This window comes from Leishmania braziliensis, chromosome 35 (assembly GCF_000002845.2).
Source record: "Leishmania braziliensis MHOM/BR/75/M2904 complete genome, chromosome 35".
NCBI classification, from domain to species: domain Eukaryota; phylum Euglenozoa; class Kinetoplastea; order Trypanosomatida; family Trypanosomatidae; genus Leishmania; species Leishmania braziliensis.
The window spans coordinates 957,824-977,942 of NC_009326.2; the positions used below are offsets into that span (position 1 = coordinate 957,824).

The 20,119-nt window shown below is 57.4% G+C and overlaps 7 protein-coding genes across 7 annotated transcripts; all 7 read left to right on the top strand.

Annotated features, from left to right (window-relative positions):
* Positions 1–56: 56 nt before the first annotated feature.
* On the top strand, positions 57–1,079 carry LBRM_34_2420 (conserved hypothetical protein; the record flags this gene model as incomplete). Its single annotated transcript, XM_001568301.1, has 1 exon — positions 57–1,079. One exon carries the CDS (start codon positions 57–59, stop codon positions 1,077–1,079), a length of 1,023 nt encoding a protein of 340 aa, XP_001568351.1.
* A 1,091-nt stretch (positions 1,080–2,170) lies between these two features.
* On the top strand, positions 2,171–7,006 carry LBRM_34_2430 (conserved hypothetical protein; the record flags this gene model as incomplete). The annotated part of the gene is made up of 1 exon (XM_001568302.2): positions 2,171–7,006. One exon carries the CDS (start codon positions 2,171–2,173, stop codon positions 7,004–7,006), a length of 4,836 nt encoding a protein of 1,611 aa, XP_001568352.2.
* A 1,756-nt stretch (positions 7,007–8,762) lies between these two features.
* LBRM_34_2440 (conserved hypothetical protein) lies at positions 8,763–10,427 on the top strand (the record flags this gene model as incomplete). Its single annotated transcript, XM_001568303.2, has 1 exon — positions 8,763–10,427. One exon carries the CDS (start codon positions 8,763–8,765, stop codon positions 10,425–10,427), a length of 1,665 nt encoding a protein of 554 aa, XP_001568353.1.
* Positions 10,428–11,652: 1,225 nt separating this feature from the next.
* Positions 11,653–11,988, top strand: LBRM_34_2441 (conserved hypothetical protein; the record flags this gene model as incomplete). Its single annotated transcript, XM_003723179.1, has 1 exon — positions 11,653–11,988. The coding sequence occupies one exon, from the start codon at positions 11,653–11,655 to the stop codon at positions 11,986–11,988; it is 336 nt and encodes a 111-aa protein (XP_003723227.1).
* Positions 11,989–12,867: 879 nt separating this feature from the next.
* Positions 12,868–14,058, top strand: LBRM_34_2450 (conserved hypothetical protein; the record flags this gene model as incomplete). The annotated part of the gene is made up of 1 exon (XM_003723180.1): positions 12,868–14,058. The coding sequence occupies one exon, from the start codon at positions 12,868–12,870 to the stop codon at positions 14,056–14,058; it is 1,191 nt and encodes a 396-aa protein (XP_003723228.1).
* A 1,021-nt stretch (positions 14,059–15,079) lies between these two features.
* LBRM_34_2460 (conserved hypothetical protein) lies at positions 15,080–16,102 on the top strand (the record flags this gene model as incomplete). Its single annotated transcript, XM_001568304.1, has 1 exon — positions 15,080–16,102. The coding sequence occupies one exon, from the start codon at positions 15,080–15,082 to the stop codon at positions 16,100–16,102; it is 1,023 nt and encodes a 340-aa protein (XP_001568354.1).
* Positions 16,103–16,725: 623 nt separating this feature from the next.
* Positions 16,726–17,352, top strand: LBRM_34_2470 (hypothetical protein, unknown function; the record flags this gene model as incomplete). Its single annotated transcript, XM_001568305.1, has 1 exon — positions 16,726–17,352. The coding sequence occupies one exon, from the start codon at positions 16,726–16,728 to the stop codon at positions 17,350–17,352; it is 627 nt and encodes a 208-aa protein (XP_001568355.1).
* Between the last annotated feature and the right edge of the window lie 2,767 nt (positions 17,353–20,119).

The window sequence follows — 20,119 nt, forward strand, 5'->3', positions numbered from 1 at the left end:
TAACTGTAGTGTCCCCGTTCCTCAACACACGCAGAGTTGGCACGTCGTCCGAAAGAATGGTCCGACAGAAGTCGCGTAACTTGTGGAATGACGAGGCGGGCACGAAGTCTGTGAATCGCCCTCAGCGTGTCACCGTTGCCAAGGGTTGGAAGGTCGCACCGGCTCTTTTGCCAGCCAAGCCGCTGGCTCCGCGCCGGCGCAAGTACGCACCGATTCGTCCAAACAACCGCGACGCGATCGCCATCCCGCTTGGGGGTCAAAGCTACAACCCGGTGGATGAGGAGCACCAGGAGGCCCTTGCTAAGGCTGTCCGCCAACTGAGCAAGAAGAAGCTCAAGGATGAGAAGTTCATGAGGATGATGACGATGGGCCGCGACCGAAAGTACACGGGAAACTTTTCAGCGGACAAGACGTGGGAAGAGGAGGTGAAAGAGACGGCGTCGGCGACTGCTAAGACGCAGCAGAAGAAGGGCGCGAAGGTCGTGCCTGCCTCCATCGGTGCGTCGTCTGCGCCCTTGCCTGCTCTAGCCGCCGTGACACCGAGTGGGAGCGGGGCCAAGGATGACCAGGTCGCTGCTGCTCTGGCGCCCGTGGTGAAGGATTGCAAGACGGCCAAAAAGGCAAAGAAGAAAAAGAAGACAAAGAAGGCGATGGTGGAGGACGCAAAGCGTGCCATGGCACACCGACGTCACCCGGAGCGTGATGCCGTGGCGAAGGAAACGGAAGAGCTCGATATGCTACTCGCCACCCATACTGCGATGGAGAATAGACGTGAGGCAGCTCGGCAGAAGCGTCGCGCGGCGAAAAAGGCGAACCTCGACATCAAGCATTACGGCCGGCACTACCACACCCCGCTAGTCGTCGACGTCACGCCGAGCGACAAACTTGTCGGCTCCTTGCGTCATCTCAGCGGCGGGTTTGTCCACCCTGCTATGGAGCGCATGAAATCACTCGAAGAGCGCAACTTAGTGCCGGCACGCATGCGTCATACTTACAATAAGCGCAAGGTGCTGAAGCCCAAGGGCCAGGTGCGTGTGAAGCGGGAGGAGTTTGGAGTGATGCCCGAGACAAGCTTTTGAGCTACAGCATCAAGAGACTTACCTTTGGCCTTTCTGGGTATACGTTGTCTGCTCACCTGTAATGCGCGCAAGACCCACAAGGCGTTGTTCTTGTAGCGTGCGTCTGTTCAACCGCCCCGTCCATGTGCTGTGTTTCGTTTTGAGGCTTCTCTCTTAAAGACGCGTCTAACGTGTAAAGTAAATGCTTGCACGCCTGTCGTGGGGGTGTCTGTGCATCTGTAGATGTGTGTGTGTGTGTGTGTGTGTGTGTGTGTGTGTGTGTGGTGTCTTTGCTGTTGTGATGGCCGTTTTTCCCATTCTGATTGTTCTTACACGTGTTTCTCCCCTACAAGCATTTTGCTTTTTCTTCGCGTAAGAAAAACATTAAAAAATGCTGAGCTGCAGGATTCCATGAATGTAGTGGAGGAAGCATGCCAATGCTGACGTGATGCGCAGTGGTGGAGAGGCCCTGAAAAGGATCGAACACTTCTCAGCTGCGCTTCTCGCAATGGAACAGAAATGGAAAGCGTGTCTGGCGGACGCAGACATGAGGTCTCGCGCATTCCCTGTCCATGGTAGGATGGTCTCGCAGCGATTATGCTTTCTCTCTCTCTCTTCCCCTTCCGCTGGTTTGACTTTCACGCCCTTTTCTCCTCACCCACCACCTTGCTGGATGTTTACAATCCTCTGTTTTACTGTTCTTCATGCACGATGTTATGTGTGGATATATCTGGGCTCCGCATGATGCTTCCTTGAATTGCGCCATTGGAGGACTGTTATACTGTGCGTGGCGTATATATATATATATGTATGTGTGTGTGTATGTTGCGGTGGTTTTGACTGTGTGGCTATTGCTGCTGCCATCTCTCTCTCTTGACCGTCGTACCCGCGTGTTTCTTTTCCTAGGGGAAGAACGAAAAGCAAACGCACTGCTGGTCTTTCTCTTCAGCGTCGATTTGGGGCACCTTACGGAACGGGTCAAGTACAGGAGCGTCTGGGAGCACTTTGTCTGGAAGTAAGGCAGCACGAACACCGTAAAGGGTGGCGTGCCACCGTTCCCCGACGTTTGCATTGCTGGATTCGTCCCGATTTACCCCTCTCTTTCGCCAACCATGAGCTTTCTCTTCAAGGCTGTATTGGGGCAGCGCGTGGTGCATCCCCCTCCGCTGGGCAGTGACAAGGGGTCACACGCGGCAGCGAATAATGTGCAAGACACGAAGTTGTCAGGGGCACCTGCTGCAATGGCGGCAAGTCCATCCGTGGCCATCAATGGAGACCACGGGAACAGTTCTACTATAAAATCAAGTTATGATGGCGCGGCGTCACCTTCTTCGCGTGACGGGCCATCTGCCAACCCACTAACGTCCTCGCCGTCGCCTCGACCGAGCACGTCAACGCGGACGCTGCTTCTGCGCATCGAGGGCTGCACGGTGGCGCAGGATATTCGGGACGCACAGTGCGACCTTCTGCGTAGCGCTGACCTCCCGTACGCACTCGATGCAACGGCGCTAAAGTCGCTGCTCGATCTGCTTGTCAGTTACGCCGAGGACGAATCCATTACGGAGCCCACGCTGCACCTGCTTGCCAATGCCACAAACTTGGACTTGTACCCTGACCAAATGGAGTCGAACCATCGCGTCGTCGAGGTGACCGCGGCGTTAAAGCGGCGCGCACGGGATGCACTGCTCGCGCCGCTTATCGATGCGGTGGGGTTGTTGCTGGACTCTATGAAAACAACAGCGCCGTTTTGGAGCCGCTACTACGTTGTCGTGCTGCTCCAGCGGCTGGAGGAGTTTGAGCCGTACAAGCTGAATCAGGCGCTGCTTGGGGCCCGCGGCATCGGCGTTTTGCTTGATGCTTTGAACGAAACCCAGCAGGATCACCTGCTGCGTAATCAAGCCTTGCAGCTTCTCACGTCGCTGACCTTGACCGATGCGGAGCTACAGACCCTTCTCGCCTTTCACAACGCATTCGACTCGCTGTTTGATGTGATCCAGCGCGAGGGTGGTGTTAGGCGAGGCAGATCCATTGTGAAGGACTGCCTAACGGTGGTGCACAACATGCTTCGCTCAAACAAGGCAACCCAGAAGTTTTTCCGTGAAATGGGCTGTGCTGCACGACTGGTGGCCCTGTTTGACTCCGTTCCATCCGAGCTGGCGGCGTGCACTGTCGTCGACCACGGCCACAACGGCGCTGCCAACAGCTCTCCCTGCCTCGTTTGCCCCCCACTGACAGTGTTGACCGCGAAGCTGGAGGAATTTCTTGACGTTACCAAGACACCCGATACGATGCTAAACGTACTCATGTCCGCTTCTATTCTCGCGTGCGTCCTGCGAGGCATCGACGAGGACGAGGAGGAGCTGAAGTCCATACAAGACGCCCTACTTCGATGCGGTCTTCTGACTCCGCTTTCCCGCCTCGCATTCAGTGGGCTGGCCATCGACGACGCCACCCGAATCGAGACAGTGCGGGTGTTAGCGTTGCTGCTGAACGGGTCAAAGCGGGGGGTGGAAGAGTGGCTTAACCTCCCACCCGTCACGATTCTTGTTCGAGCAACTTTGCCATACAGAGCGCAGGTGTGGCCTGCACCGCGCGCGCTGCTCTCATGCATTTGCGAGACAACCGACACAACGCTGGTCAGCGCTGGCGTGCAGCTCTTCACAGTGGTGCTGGGCGTGCCGGTCCATCAAGAGCGCTCAGTTGGCGTGTTCCTGAGCGGGTTAGTGTCGCCGACGTCAGAGTACGGTGATGACCCCAGCGGCGGTGTATCAGTACAGGCGTCGTCTACGACTTCACCTCTGCGGAGTGTCAAGGGGACTAATGCCAGCACCTCTGATGAGGATGCGCAGTGTGGTGTGGCGCTTGCCCGGGTGCTGCTCTCGTCGCGAACGTCGGCTGTGGAGAAGTTCTACGCTGCTCAGGTGCTGCGCGCGCTGGTTGCACTACCTGGTGCCACGCAAGTGGCCCAGAGCCTCGTGCACTCACCTGTGCCGCCCCATCTGCAGAAGTCAACGCTGGACGACCTTGTCAAGACACAGCCAGGGTGGACGCTATCTTCCCGCCTGCCGCCCTCCTTCTTCAACTACACTGTCACCTTCCTTATTTTCTGTCTCAGCGGCGGTGCGGTGACACAGCAAATGAATACGGCAGCTCTCGGCGCCTACAGTGGGGCGCTGCTGGCCTGGATGGGTTCCTCTCCCTTGGCGGCGACTGCGTTTGTTGAGGAAGTGTCATGGAGCGAAACGCTGCTGCATCAGGCCCGCCGAGACGGACCCGCCCATCTTCGGTTGTGGTCGGCGGTGGTGATCGCAAGTGCCTGTGTCGTGTCGAAGAAGGCAGCAGCCGCAGGTGCCGCTCCGCCAACGGCCGCGGCGGCTGCAGCGGCCCTCATGCACCGGTTTACGCAGGTGGTAGGTGGCGGAGCGGTGCTTGACACGATTCTCTTCGACATGCAAGCCAGCACACCGGTGTGGCAACATCCCGTGGCGAGCGGGCTACGGACACAGGACCCCACCCCGTACGATGAAGCTACTGTGGCGCTGGTGGAGCAGCTTGTGGCGGAGTTCAAACAGCTCTTGGACAGCGTTGCACGGTCGGCATCGCACGGCCCGGCTGCGATGATGAGGCTGCCGCCATCAACACACTCTGAAGAGCTGCATCCGGGTCACGCGCTGCCAGAACGCGAAGTGGCGTCGCACCCCGTTGCACCGCCACCGACGCAAGTGGGTCAGTTGCCACTGAAGCAGCCGCCTTCTGAGCTCGCTGCTGCGTCGTTGGGAAGCCTCGGACACAGCCCCATGTCATCCACCGACTTCCTGGTCGAGCCCCCTCCACCAGATCGTTCTGCCGTCCCACTGCGCCAGGAAGTAATCCCTCCTGTGTCAGATGCGCGCACACACCAGATGCTGGCTGCACTACAAGGGGAGCTTGAAGCCACCCGGGCGGAGAAGGCGGACCTCATGCATGCGCTGGAGGAGTGGCGCGAGCGAGCTGAGCAGCTCGCTGCACAGTACGCTATCCTGGAGAACGAGCAACAGAGGCGTGTCGCCGCAGCAGCGGAAGAAGGACACATTCAAGTCGAGGATGCTGCTGCTTCGGCGATGGAGGACATGCACTCGCAAGCCGCATGCGCTGATATGGTCGCTGGGCTTCGCGAGAACATTCGGCTGCTCGAAGAGGCACTGAACTCGAAGGAAGAGGAGCATCAGCAACTGGTGGAGTCGATGAACATGATGGAGGAGCAGCTGCGGCACGCTTCCGACGCTGCGACCTCTCAGCGACAGGAGCTTCTTCAGCAGCGACAGCAACATCAAGGGCAACGGCATCTTCCACCGCTGGATGTGATCACCCAAATGGAGGCGGAACGCAATGCAGTGGCGCAGCAGCTGGCGCTATCACAGGAGGAGACCGCACGACTGCAGCAAACTCTGAAGAGTGTCAGTAAAGACTACAGTGAGTTGCTGCTCCTGGTAGCCGAGCTCAACGAGGAATGCATGTCAGTGAGGGCTGGCTCATCCATGGCTCCTACGCCAGTACGACCGTGGCCTGAGAATGCTGGCCTCAGCGTCAAAAGGGAGGTTGGGGTGCCACAAGATCCACCCGTGTACAACACTATCATGAGCGACGAAGGTTTCTTCGCTAGTGCGGAGATGCTGCCTGTGAAGGCTGCTGCACCGCAATGCGTGGGGTGGGAGGGCACAGTGGATTCTATGGCGATTGGCACGTGTAAAGCGCAAGGGCGAGAACCGGCGCCCACACCACAGGCGTTGCACCCAGTCTTGGCTGCAGAGCGACAGACAAGTGGGGATGCAGACTGGACTCATGGCGCGTCCGTGCACGCCAGTGATGCGCCGCCGGATGTCTCCATTGACCGGCCAGACACGCGAACTCTTGCGCATGCTGATGCAGCCTCTTCACTGACCCAGCAGCTCTTTGTGTTGCCGGCAGCGCCAGCCGCTACGTTCCCGGCATTGAACTCACCTGCGTTGCCGACGGAAGCAGCATCGCCTTCGCCTCATCCTCTGCCGCAACTAGGCGGGCAGCAGCAGCCACACGTAGGTCAGCCCCTGCTTCCTCCTGGAAGCCATGCTTCTCCTCCACCGCCACCGCCCGCAACGGCACCTCACCAAGCGGTCTACCAGTCTGCCCTGCAAGCCCCTCGCTACACTGATCCCTCCATCACCGTGTTGGGTGAGGGCGGCGCTTCTGGCGGAGCGGGGCCGCAACAACATTCCGTCGTGAGCACCGACGGTGAGTATTGCTCGCCTCAGCTAACTGCGTTGTCTCATCCACCACCACTGCTGGGGCTTCAGCATGCTGTGCTTGCCAATGAGTCACCGCAGAATGCTGACCCCGCGGAGATATACCACGAAGTAGAACTGGCAGACTGTACAGTGCATCACTCTACGAAAGGGGTACTACTCTCGGCCTCACAAAGCTTTCAGGAAACGGCAGCGAGGGACACCACGTCAGCAGTCGAAGGTAATGCCCCTAGCATTTCAGCTTCGTACCATTCTGCGCAGCTGAGTGGAGAGGATGCACCGCCTGTTGCGGTGATCGCCGCCAACTCGACTGTTTTGAATTCTCCCTTGGCCGGCACCGGAAGCGCAGTAGACAACGTGGTTGGGATGGACAGTGGCGAAGGTGCGCTATGCGGAAGCGGTGCAAACGTTGGGACGGGCGTAGGGGAAACCGGGAATCGCAATGCAGGTCGTTGGGCAACGAGGGAGCTCTTTTCGGTGACCAACGCATTCGCGCAGCCCCCAGCCGCCGCTGCACTGAACGGCAGCGCCGCAAGCACGAGTGAGGCATTCTGTCCGGGTGTACGAGAGACGGAGTCTTTCGAAGACAACAAACGAATCAGTGGTCCTACAACGACCTACAACCCGTTTGCAGACCTCAACACCAGCGACGACGACGCAGAGGGCGGTTTCCGTGACCTGCGTTAGTGGCGTTGCGTAACTGACACGTGCATGGCCAGGGGGTTGTTCTCTCTCTTTCATGGGTATCGTCTTGGGTGGGCCCTGGTAATGTCCGTCACATGACTCGAACGAAGCGTTGCGTGGCCTTGCGAGGAATGCAGACACGTATCCGTTTCCCAGTACGCGAGCTATGCGTTTCGGACCTCTTTAGTGTCTCTCTGTGCGCTTGTCTGTCTGCCGGTGTCCGTCACTCCAGCATAATGAAGGGTGCGGCAGGCTTTGTTTATCGTTCTGTCGAGCGCCGCTTCCTTTGTGTGAGTTTTTCTTGAATCCCTTTGGCGCTGCTGACGCCACAGCCCCCTTAGAGACGCGTCACGCGCACGTGGTACGGTCTCACTTCATTTTCTCGCGGCGCTCTTCATACCCTTCTCATTTCCACTGGGCCCTACCGATTCACCCCTTTCCCTCCTCCTTCCCTCTTTAATCTTAGCGCACGGGCCTATCTATCACAGACGTTCTCCTGAATTTCTGTTGCTGTATAGCGTGCACTGGGGAATTGTCCCGAGCACTTTGCACCATGACACAACCCAATTAAGAACCACCTAGAAGTGAGGCGGTTCCATCACGGACGTTGCAGCCTCCGCACTGGGTGAACTATGAAAAGGTGGTGGTCACCAAGTTCCGTCGCGGCGAACGATTTCGCCTCTCGCTACTTCGCATTGTGACGACCCTATCGGCCGCTACCCTTACGCTTTGTTGACGCTCTCCGCGTCTTCTATGATGACTATCCCCTCCCCTCCCTATCAGCGAGCTCCCTTTCGTCATGTTCTGGTTCCCTCCCTCCGCCCCCTCCCTCTCGCTCTTATCTCGTTGGTGTTCTGTGTGTTCCCTTGAGTACTCTGTTTACGTGTGGTGGAAGCCGTGCCCTCCGCGTTGTGCTTGTGCTGGAGACCACCTTTTTCTTTTACTCTTGTTGCTTCTGGTTCTTGCCTGTTGTGGTAGTGGTGGCGGCGTTGGGTCTCTACCGCTCTGCATCACATCTTTCTTTAAGATCGTGTGTCCTGGTTTGCCTCTTGGACGAGGCTAGGCTGACCGTGTCTCGGAGAGGAGACGCTCAGGCTTTAAAAGCAGCAGCAACCGTTATCTTAAAAGCGCCCATCACAACCACCTGACAACTGGGGGTAGCGTGCAAAGAAGCTGAGCCTCAGTGGTTTGGGTGTCGTTACTGTTACATTGTCTCACCACCCATTGTGGTCATTCCCTCTTTTTCCCCAGCTGCTCGTGGGTGTCCGCGTGCCCCCCTCCCCCAACATCCACCCTCTATTTTTTTCTCTTGTGGCTTCTCTGTCTCTCTGTGTCTCTCTGGTGTGTCGAGTACTGCGTACCCCTCACTTATTGTTGTTGACTCGTTATCCTCTCTGCCGCTGCGGATTGCTCGCTTACATAGATCTCCTTTCTGTCTTCTCCTTCGCATCCCTTGTTGTGTTGCGCTTGTTGCGTTCATCTATTGCCACTCTCTCCTCCTCATCATCTTGTGCACACTTTGGCTAGGGCCCGCTCACCTTGTATCTGTATTGTTTTCTTTCTCCCTCTGTGACGTTTTATTTTGTACTCGCAGTCGTGTGGACTCCACAAGTATCCTCAGCACGCACGCTCTCTCTCTCTCTCTGTTGTTTTGTTCCCTTTTGTGTTCATCGTGGTCACTGGTCCTAAGTACGTCTTTGAAGACCCCCTCCCCCCCCCCCCATAACGAAAATAGCCCCATACAATTTCACGAGTCGCAATGGCGCAGTCGGATGCGGCTTCCGAGATACCAGCACAGATGGTGCCGATCCTTGGCGAGTGTGTGCTCAAGCTTTCACGTTCCACCACCTATGAGCCGCCACTATATCTGTTCCCAGAGCTGCTGCCGCCAGTACCCCAGGGCACGCCGCCGCTGCCAGTGTGGGATGCTGTGGCAGATGCCGTGGATATCGCTGCCTCGTCGTGGCGCGTGGCAGACGCGACGCAGCTGATTGCAGCTGGTGTGGAAGCTGCTGACGCAAGCAGTATCAAGCCTTGCGCGGCGGTGGAGCGCCGGCCGCGGGCGATGGTGACGCTGAGCTCTATGATTGCCGAAAACCGTCTTCTGGCGGCGGGCTTGGATGCGGCGGTGCTGGAGAAAGACGCCTTTTCTTCCGCCTCAATGGTCACCCACCTGGCCTCGCTTCAGGCACGAATGGGACTGAGCGATGAGGAGGGCGCTGCCATCATGTCGAACCACTTTATTAATCTCCTCGCGTGGCAGAAGCTGCGCGAGCTTAACGGTCCAGTTCTGCACACAGGTGTCTCTCGTGCCGATCGAAAAGCAGGCGAGGAGACGGCGGCAGAGAGTGCTGCCTTTTCGCCCTCCCAGACTGTGCCGCCCTCGTTTCGGAAGCGCAGTCGTGCTCTCCAGGACGTGGAGGATCGAGATGCGTGGCTACCGTCGCCACACCCCTGGGCGACGGAGGCGGAGCTGAGGGAGTCGAACGGTGCTGTGCGATTTGTGGCGGCGAGCGAGACAAACGTCGAGAAGCAAGTAGAGCTGCTGCACACTCTTGCCGAGCTCTACCAGCAGCCCTGGCGTACGCTTGCTTCACGAGGTCAACAAACAGACTTTGTGGTGCCGCCAGGAACGGTGAACGTCACCAGCCCATTCGCGGACAATAGCAAGGTGCCAGGGGCCCTCCTAGACCCTGTCACTAACCTCGGATGGGGACCGGCCCTCACTTCATCACCCAGCACAGACTACTTTGGTGGCGTTCGTGTGGCGCACACTGCTTGCTTCTACGCGGTGGTACTATCCGTGGCAAGCTCCGCTGGAGTTGGGAGTGCTACCGCCCCTCCCCCGACGCGTCTACCGCTGGACGAACTTACCACCTACTTCGGCCGTGAGTCGGGGATCCGACGAGCGGCGGCTGTTGCCGCGGCGACGGCAACTTCCGTCGTTGGCGCCTTGGCTCCTTATACTACCCACCCAGAGGTGCTCTCCCGACTTCAGTTCGCGCTGGTGCTGCGGCCGGTGTACAAGCACGCCACGAACGCCAACGATGTGAGGTTGTCCGACCGCGAGCTCTTCGTCGGCGAAGGAGCGCCTTCGGAGGATGAGGAGGTGTCTGATAGTGACGCAGATGCGTGTCAAGGGCAGGCGGCAGTGTTGCACATAAAGCGACCGCACCACTACACACTGTGGGTCGTCAACTACGGCCGCAATGGTGTCCGCATCGCTGGGCAAGGTTGGGTGCTGGGCGATCCGCGGCGGCTGCAAGCCGGCGATGTACTCATCGTAGGAGACGAGGTGCAGCTACGTGTGGAGGAGCACTTTTCCGAGACTGCCGCTCGTGCGCCTTTCGCAGGCGACGAGACTTCCAACAACGCCTCTGTGAGCTCCTCTCACGTTAAACAAGAGCCGCTGGGGGAGGAGTAGCACACAAGTGTCGCCGCCACGGCGGAGCGACGATTAAGCCTGGGAACATGTGGTGGTTCTGCCCTCTTCTCCTGACTCCTGTTGCTGTTGTGACTTGTACTTGTCGGCGTCATGTTTTCTCGTAATGGTGCAGTCAGAGTTGTGTCCTTTGGGAGTTATTTCTAGTATTCCCTCCGCATGTCGCTCATGGAGCTCCTTCAGTGGGCAACTAAATCTCAACGCGCTGAAGGGGATCCCCTTTGTACAGGCGGAAAAGAAAAACTGTACGACCGGCCCACGAGGCAAAGGCCGGGCTGTGCCGCAGCTTAGTTGCCGTCTTCGTACCTAAGCGATGCGGCTGCTTCGGAAAGCTGAAGGATCACGACATGTACGTCTGTTGTGCACACCGGCTTGGTGCACCGCTGCACCGCGAACTGGCCCCCCCCTCTTTGTGTTGTTTGTCTCGCTGTTTGTTGTCTTTTCCATCTGGGAAATGCGTTCGTTGCCCCCGTGCATGAGAGGTGGTGGGGGGTGGGGGGGTGGGGGGTACTGGGAGGATTAGCTGAGGCATGTGCTGACGGCATGGGACATGGAAAGGACACAGCTCTCGCGCAACGAAAAAGAAAACAAAAGAAAAGGGCGCTGCTTACCTCTCCCTCAATCACCCCGAGGTGCCGCTTGCTGCGTTCATTTCCGTTCCTGCCTTTTAAAGAAAAAAAATCTACCCTGTCTCCCTCGATCCCAAGCACACGCATGCGCTTACACACATACACACACACACAGTCACCCACCGACTTGTTTAGAAGTGAAATACACAACTGCCGCGCGCTACCTCCGTTGCTTCTTAAAGTCGCACTCTTTCCCTCACTACCCTACATCTCCGCACTCGTGGGCTTTTCTTGTCCTTTCCGCTCTTGTTTTCTCGATGCAATAGTGGTGTGGAAGTAAGACCACGTGCGCATCTATATATTTTGCGGCATCTTCTCTCTCTATTATTATTATTATTTCTTGTGACGCCTTGCGCGCGCGCAGAGCGCGCTTGCACGGTTGAATGAGACCAGTTTTTGCCCCGCCCTCTCCTCTCCCTCCACAACCACTCAAACTTAACAGCCAACGGGCAGCCGAGTCCAGGTCTCAAAGAAGGACAGTTAGAGGCTCATTTCGTAGGCCCGTTTTGCCATTATAGGCATAAAGGCTGCAAGCCTCAGCCACTGTCAAAGAGGGCGAACCGATCAGGAAAAAAAACATGGGCATCAGTATCTATTCACTTGTCTCAGCCGTGATTCTGTGCCTCAACGCATTAGCCATCCTCTCAGAATCGCGATTTCTCTCCAAGTTTGGATTGGCCACTCCACAAGCCCTACAGGGTGGCATTGCGCTGCAGCACGATCCCACTTTCAATGACATGGTGCCATCCTCTGTCGATGCTGAGCTTGGCACTAGCGGGAACGGCGGTGGCCGCTCTGTCTCGTCCGTCAAGTTGCAGATCGCCTCTTTTTTGCACTCCATCCGCCTCCTGATGCGCTGGCCGCTCATCTTCGTGAACATTACGCTAATTGCCCTGGCACTGATCTTCGGCTGATGAGGCGTACCGTAGAAACTGTCACAAGCAGAACCACAGGAACAAAAGGCTCTCCTCCCGCGCGTGCACACAGCAGCGAAACCCGAGCCACGAAAGCCCCTCTCCCCCACAAAAAGTCTACGCATGTCAAAAATGTCTAAGCGAGGTGCACCCAGGCGCGCCCTGGTGAACCGGCTTATTGTCCTCAATCCTGCGGGGATGACAACTGTCATGGTGTACCTCGTCGCGAGGCCTTCTGCTTCTTCCTGCCCGTCCTCGTTGCCAGTGATGACATGCCTCTCTTGCTCTCTTTGCTTCCCTTTCCCCTCCGTTGCGCTTCAGAAGAACATTACAACAGACGTGCCACTTGTGCTGCCTCCAGATGCTTTGGGAGGGGGAATCTTCCCTTCTTCGCTTTCTCGGATGCCTTCTGTATTTCTCACAAGGGGCTTGCCCTCATTAGGTCCGCCCGTGTCCGACTGGGGCACGAACCAGCCCGGGATCGGAGTCACACGCAACACGCGTCGCGAGAAGCTCGGGCTGTGGAGCGCCGTCGCCTTGCAGGAGCACTTCACCGCCACCGGCGGCCGTAGAGGTGTGCCGCTGCCGCTGTCATCGTCTGCGTCGCACACACGTGAAGGTGGAGGTGGTGCCGTCGGCTCCTCTTCAAGCGATGTATCGACGGACCTTCGGTTGCACCTGGGCCCCGCACAAAGTCTAGCTGGACGATCACACAAGCAGACACTTGCGCAGCGCATGGGGCTCGTACCGGGTCCGCCACCAGCACCGTCGGCTGACGACTGGCGTGTCGTTGTGCACCGTGCCCTCCTGCGTGAGAAAGAACACTTCCACGACGCTGGATCATTCAGAGGCCACTCCTCTGTCTGTGCCATCTGCCAAATGTGCTATTCTGCCAGGGGTGACGAAGGGCAGGTGATCCTAAGCTGCTCGCATGTCTTTCACACCCAATGCTTTCGCTCTTTCGAGCGATACGTGCGAGCTCAGCAGAGAGCGGATGCCCTTGGAGTTGCTGTGGCTACCGCACCGTTGGCGTGTCCAGTGTGCCGCACTCAGAACTACCACAAGCGCATCTTTTACGAAGGAAAAGCAGTAGCACAGCGGGCGGCTATCGTCAAGGTGCAAGCCGCTGTCCGCGGCCTCCTCGCGCGGCGCGCTTACACCAAGCTAAGACTCAAGAACAACCGAGAGTTTCGCACACACTACGTGCAGGAGCGCCTGGCTCGCCTGTCTGCAGCGTGGGAAGCGTTTTGTGCACAGCAAGAGCAAAGCCGAGTGGCAGTGGAGGCGGCGCTCGCGGTGCAGCACCAGGCGGCTAGGGCTGCCTGCCTGACTGAAGAGGCATGGGCGGAACTGTGGAGGAAGGCGGTGCATGACCCGTCTGCCTCAAGCGAATCTGGAAGTTTGACAGCTCCGGCTACTGCTGGTGTGTCTGTGCAGTGCCCCATCTGCCTGGAGCTGATTTACTGTTCGCACTGGCCTGGCACAAGGGCGGCCTCATTTCATGCTGGTGGGGTGCGCAAGTTGACTGGTGAGGATGCTGTGGCGGCGATGCGAATGGCCTACGAAGCTCGACAAGCAGCAAAGCGTGTTCAGCCACTCGAATTGAAGGCGATCAGGAAGTCAACTGGGATGCCTATGGGAGGTGCGGTGAAGGGCGCGGTGTCACGCAAGGTGAGTAACCCATCAACGGCTGAGCCTGGAGCTACCTGTTTGGTGAGAGGTGGGAAAGTGGTCTCACGGCGCGTAACACAGCACCAGGCAGGGCACCAGAAGGGATCTGCTCAATTGGCAGCAGCCGCACCACGGCCTGAGCATGAGACTGCATTCACTGTGCTGTCGTCTGCCAAGGTAGTAGACGCTGACAGCGCGAACAAGGCTGCATCGATTCTCCCGCAGAGCGGCGTCCTGCTTAGTTGTGGTCACTACTTCCACGCCGCGTGCATTAAATGCTACGAACAGTTCAATGAGCGGGGTTCTTTGAGAGTAGACGAGCAACCTGGCCAGGCTGTCGCCATTGTTCTGAATCGCTGCCCCATCTGCCGCTCCGGCTATGCAAAGCATCCGATGTAATCATTCTTGGAGGGACCTCGTGAGACGAGTGTGTGGGAGGCGGGAAGAGGGGGGATTTCTGTGGTGCCACGGCGTGGCGACTTCCATTGCAAGCCCCCTGTACTCCTCTCGACGCGCACTGGCTCAAGAGTCTCCACAGTTACATGTAAAGTCGCATTTACTTTTCGTTTGCGTTAGCGTTTCTGGCTGCTGATTAGGTCCGTTGTATACCTGAAATACAGAGTGGATCAGAGGCAGCGATCTTCAAAAGGCTACCTCGGCCGCCTTGCGCTTGTGGCACTGTTGTACTGATGTGTGTGTGTGTGTGTGTGGCAAAGTCGCATTACGAGTGCAGGCCTGATGTGTCTCCTTTTCGTGTCTCTCATCCGACATTATCGTTCAGTCGTTTCCGTCCTTTTAGGACGCTCCGCGCAACACCCACACGAACGGCACCGTAGAGGACCCCTCTGAAGAGTTGGGACTGACGCGGATAAGCACTGCCACGCTCTATTCCTCACAGGCGCACCAGGCGCGGGCGGTGGGGTGTTTCGTCAGTATCGCTGCTGAGGAGCTGTCGAATCCAACGGCGGGGGATCACAGCCACGTGTGTTTGTTCGTGGGGTCAGTGGCGCGAGTGCACGCCGAACACGCCAACTTGCACGAAGGGGCAGGTATGTGTGTGTGTGTGTGCGTGCGTTTATGTGTGCGACCGCCAGAGCTCTGGGGCCCATCACATCTTCCTCATCTTCGAGTCCTCTTCCTTTCGCTTGTCTCCTCCTTTTTTTTTCTTCGTTGCGAGCTCGTCCACTACGGAGGTAGCCACTGTCCGGTGGTGGGGTCTCGCGCCAAAGAGAGAAGTACAGGGTGTAGCCGCGGTGTTATCTGCACGTCGCACTTTCCTCAACGTGTGTGTGTGTGTGTCCGGCTTCTCCTGCTGTTGCCCCCCTCACGCTCTTCACGCCGATCCCCACTGTCCGTGCTTTTCTGTCTGTGACTTCTCGTCCTATAGGGTACCCCCTGTGTTGCTCATCCTTCAGCAGGAATGTCGGGGATCGACTACTCCAAATGGGACAAACTGATCGACAGCAGCAGCGGCAGCAGCGACGACGACACCCAGCATGAATTGGACAGGTGCGATGAGGGCCACCGCGGCGGCTGCAGAGTTCCGCAGGTGACACGGCTGAAATATCCGTCTCGCGTGATTTTGGACTCGAATGGAGTGCGGCTTGAAGAAGCACCACCCAAAGCATTAGCCAGCCCGTTTTGCGGAGCTACTGCACCTCCCAGAGAAACGCATAGTGACAGTGTTCTTGGGGCAATCCCATTCAACGATGAGTCGTCTCATGCTGGGTCCGACACCGCAGCGGGAAACGCGAGCAGCAACTCTAACGTCAAGACGGAGGGGGCCCGAAGTGCTGATCAGGAACGTCTGGACGCTACCGATGATGACGAGGATCTGCTCTACGAGAGCCTCGCCCGTAATGGTGGTCGGGAAGGTTCCCATCACTGGTGGACCCAGACCAAAGACACGGTCACCGTGAGCTTCTTGGTGCCCTGGGAGACGAAAGGCAAGTCGGTGACCGGGTTCCGTCTCTACGAGGCGCGTGCCGCGACGGCATCAGGGTCCGAGCTACCCTACATTCATCTGGAAATAGCGATTCAGGTACTGCCAACCTGCTTGGCGTCGGCGAGTGGCGGCCCACCTGCTTCACCGGCGCCTCTACACATACACGAAGTGTTCCGTTACCCTGTGAAGCTCTCTGAGGATCTGATTGACGGGTGCTGGCAGCTGCACTTCATGCCAAAACGACATCTGCGTCTTTTAGTCGTGCAGCTCTTCAAAGAACCGGTCGGTCTTGGTATGACGCTGTGGTGGGACCGCTGCTTTGTATCAGACACAATTTCCGTCATTGCTGACACCCACGCCATTCCAGATCGAATGCAGCAGATGGAAGCGACGCCAGAGTCGAAAGAGAAGGCGGTGCAGTTCCGCAAAGTCTGGGCCGAGGCGCACGAGGAGTTTCGTCGGCGTATGCAAGAGCGCCGGCGGGAAATCAGCGAGTAACTAAAAAAAGAAGCACTCCATTACGCACCCACGCAGACGAAAACAAACAGAACCTTTACGAGGAGCAACGAAGAAAGGAAAGAGTGCCATGCGCGCGACAGCACATCCGCACTAGTCCTCTGGTACGTGGCAGATACGCAAGTCGTCCGCTGCACCCAACTCGCGGAGATGACACGCACACCACATAAAGGGCAAAGAGGATCGACGCACCGCTCAGCGCATGACGGTCAAGGATGAGGGTTCCCCCTTCTTCTCTGCTGGTACACACCCCCTAGCTTTCCAATCATGCATTCATCCTCGTTTCTATTTTGGGGATCCCCTTACCACGTCGCTACTTGCGGCTGCTCACTGTATTGCCCTCGTGTTGTCGGTGGCGCATGAGCATGGGCAGTGCACAGCGTGGAGTGGCAGGTGTCTCCGCCTGTTGCTGGTCTCTCTACTCGTGAGGAGGTTTTGTGCGTACAGGTTGCAAGGGTACCATACACAAGGGCGCGAAAGGTACCTGCACATTGAGTCACCATTTTCGGTGATGCACTTTGCTTTCCCCTCCCCCTTACACGCACGAATACAACGCCCCCATCACCTCTTGCGTGACTGCTACCCATTCCTTTCCCGCTGATACAATGTTTGAACGAACCGACTCGGTGCTATTGTACTTTACCTATGCCGCCCTTATGACAGCGCTGATAGTGTGCAGCGTCTTGTCACCGATCCAGGTGCGATCCGTTGGTGAGCGGAAACTATGTGCCTATGGTGTGGCAATTGTGTACGACTTGCCACCCAGCACCTGGCCCGTGGCATCGGACAGCCCCTCAGAAATGAGTAGTAACTCATCACAGCCCTTCGAGATTGCGCGTGTTAGCTTGTCCCTGGCGCAGCTCCCCTCTTCGACACTGACACGCTGCATGACTGCTTACCTTTTTTTTGCTGCATTGTGCCTCCTCACGTGCGTTTCACTCCTCATCTCCCTGGTTGTTCAGGTGCTGCCGGTGAAGCACGACCGCGCTGTCATCGTTGTTACACGGGTATTCACCGTGCTCGTGCCTCTCGCTGCAGTTTTATGCTTTGCTATGGCAGCCGTTCTCGGGCTCCAGGCAGGTTTATATCACCACGTGGCAGCAGGGTACTACTCTGACACGGGGAGTGACAACCTCGTTAGCAAGCTGCGCTCCGGGTTCTTTTCCTCCGTCGCGGCGGCGATCCTCGGAGTCTCGGTAGCTCTGCTGTCTCCTGTGCTCAGCAAGTGGTGAGGGAATGGGAAAGAGGTCAGCGCTCTGTAACACCCCTGCGCTCTCTCTTTATGTTGTGTGTGTGTGTGTGTGTGTGTTTGCTTTGGTGTTTTTTGCACTGCTGCGGAGCTCGTTTGGTCATTTTGCTCTACTTTCTCGCTCTTCGTCTTCCTACTGCTATGGAATTCTGAGGACCGGGGGGGGGACACCTCAGTGCATGGTGTCTTGGGGTCCGGCACTTTCACTCGGTGTGGGGAAAGACAGGCAACCCTTCTATTCCTTGCCACATGCCGAACCACTTGTGGTGATGACAGGATCAGATGCCTGCGACGTGGGGAGGTCAGAGCGACGCATTGCTACTGATGTTGGCGGCGAGGTCCTGCGTGGCGCTGCGTCGAGGCGACCTGTCATCGTGAAGATGTCCGTGCCATTTATGTGATGGGCAGAGTGGCAATGTGACTCAAACGCATCCCACCCGGCCCTCGCTATCTCCACGTGTGGGGAGCCTGATCTACGTCGAAGGCTGCACGATGGGGCTACCGACATGATGGCGAGCCGCTGTGATGTGACCTGCGAGGCGTGGGGAATGGGTAAAGTATGAGGTAGAGACTATGTTAACATGGCGGAGGCTGCGCATTGCTGTAAGGCGTGCTTCTACGGCTACTTCGCACAACGCGACGGCTCTGCGACAGGCCGGAGGGGGAGGGCAGAGTGCACTTGCGTTGCTGTGTTGGATGACGGCGAACGGGTGAGCTGAGAACAAAAAGTCTCACTGCTACGTTTGTGTAAAGAAGGGTGTGATGGTGAAGTTGTTTGCGCGCTGCAATCCTGGACATGGGACATGCATCACCTACCTCACGTGTTCCCGGAGCGACCGAGGGACGAAGGTGCGACGCGCAGACGGATGTCAGTCTTTGATCCGAAAAAAAATGCTACAGTGATGTCATGCATTGAGCATGGGTATTGTGCTCGCGAGATGCACTTTTATTATCTCTGGCTGCTGCCTTCCGCTGTGCTTACATTGCTCTAATGCACCGATTCAGACGGTATGGAACTGCTGATTCTGCACCCCTATGGAGTCTGGAACTGTGAATTTTGCTGTCGTTGTGGTTGCGCGAGGAGAGGAAGAGCAGTCACTATCCTCATCTGCAGTGTTCCCCCGGTGTTGGTCTCATTGCTCACTGCGGAGGACCTCTCCTCTATGTCTGCTTTCCTTGACCATGTACCCCTGTTCTCTGGAGAACCCTCAGCTCAGGTGTTCCGCACAGCGGGTGGTCGAGACGTCGTGCCACCGCCACAGCAAACGAGGCTAGGGGCCATCATGTGAGAAGACGAAGGGCAATAGGAGAATATGGCGTTGCTTGCGCAGCTACGATCTCTCGCATCAGACACAGGCTTATCCACTGTTTCCGTCGGTTTGACAGTCACCATAACGGGGCACGCTATAAACACGAGCGTGGAAATGTGTGCCGCAAGCCTGCTTGTGCACTAACACGCTCTGCACGAATCTTTGGGCCGGGCTGCCAAAGCCGTAAGGCAACAACAAGCGGCAGCAGTGGCGAAAACAAAAAGACGGTATTGATTTTTTATTACTCCATTCTAGCAAGAGTACGACAGTGGTGGTGCACCAGCGGACAAGTTGGCGAACGTGGTATGACTCCCAAGAAAGAAGCAGCGTTGATGCGTGCGGTACAGTGTACAACCAAGGCCCTACAGGCTGCTAAGAACCACGCCCAATCACTTGCAATGTTGCTTCGCTCGTGGTGCGACTGTGCCTACCGCCACCCACTCGAGATGTCTTCCGCGACACGGGTAGTCACGAGCATCTTTTCGACGCGCTTCACCGGATCGCGGTACTTTGTGCGCCACTGCCGGAAGCTGTGGCGCGTCGGTCTGGTGCAACACTGCTGCTCGCCTACTACGCGAAGTGGACGTCTGTCAGGGAGGTAGCCGTGGAGAAGTCCTCTCCACTGCGCATGTATCAGGGGCAACTTGCCCCCTTCCGGCCTGTCCACAGGCCTGCGATGGCCGCGTGTCACGGAGTGTTTTTTCGGCCAATGGCGCTTGCGGATCCTAACAAGCGTTGCTGGTGCCGAAACATCTGGGGTGCAGGACAAGAAAGGTGTGCAGCAGCGGGAGACTCAGCAGACTCGTCCCACCTTTGCTCAGGGTAAAAGGCGTGTGCGGAGGCCGCATCTATCTCGACTGTACAGTCAGCTGGCACGCGTCGTCGCCGTGCGAAATCGCCACATGGTACTCCTTCAGAGCCCCAGGGCGTGGGCTGTTGTGCTCGAGGAGACTCATAGCTGGTGCTGCTTAGAAGTTCTTGAAGCAGACGCACACAGGCGTTGCATCGCAGCACTCCCGCAGCGCCACTTTCGTGAGCTGTGCTGCCACTGCCGCGAGCAGCAATTTCAGCGCATGATGCACAGCCTGGGAGGCCTCTTGGGACGCTGGCAGGAAAAGTGTCTGATGTTGGCTAGGGTGTGACTGCAAGAGATGCTGCCGCAGCCAGGCAGCGGCCCTTGGTCGTACCCGCGCTCAGACCAGCTCTTTATGCCCGGCAAGCAATGAAAAGGCCGCAACACGCGGACACCGTGTGGACAGAAAAGGGTGAAAAAGACCTCTTGTCGGTGGAGGAGTTTCTGTATTGGCCCTTGTTGGACACGTGCCGTCTTGTGCCGTGAACGCGCTCCCCCTAGAAAGGCAAACGAAATAAACGTGAATGAGTGCGCTTTGGGGTTGCTCTCTGCCGAGTGTGGATTAGGATGGAGGTAGTCAGCACAGT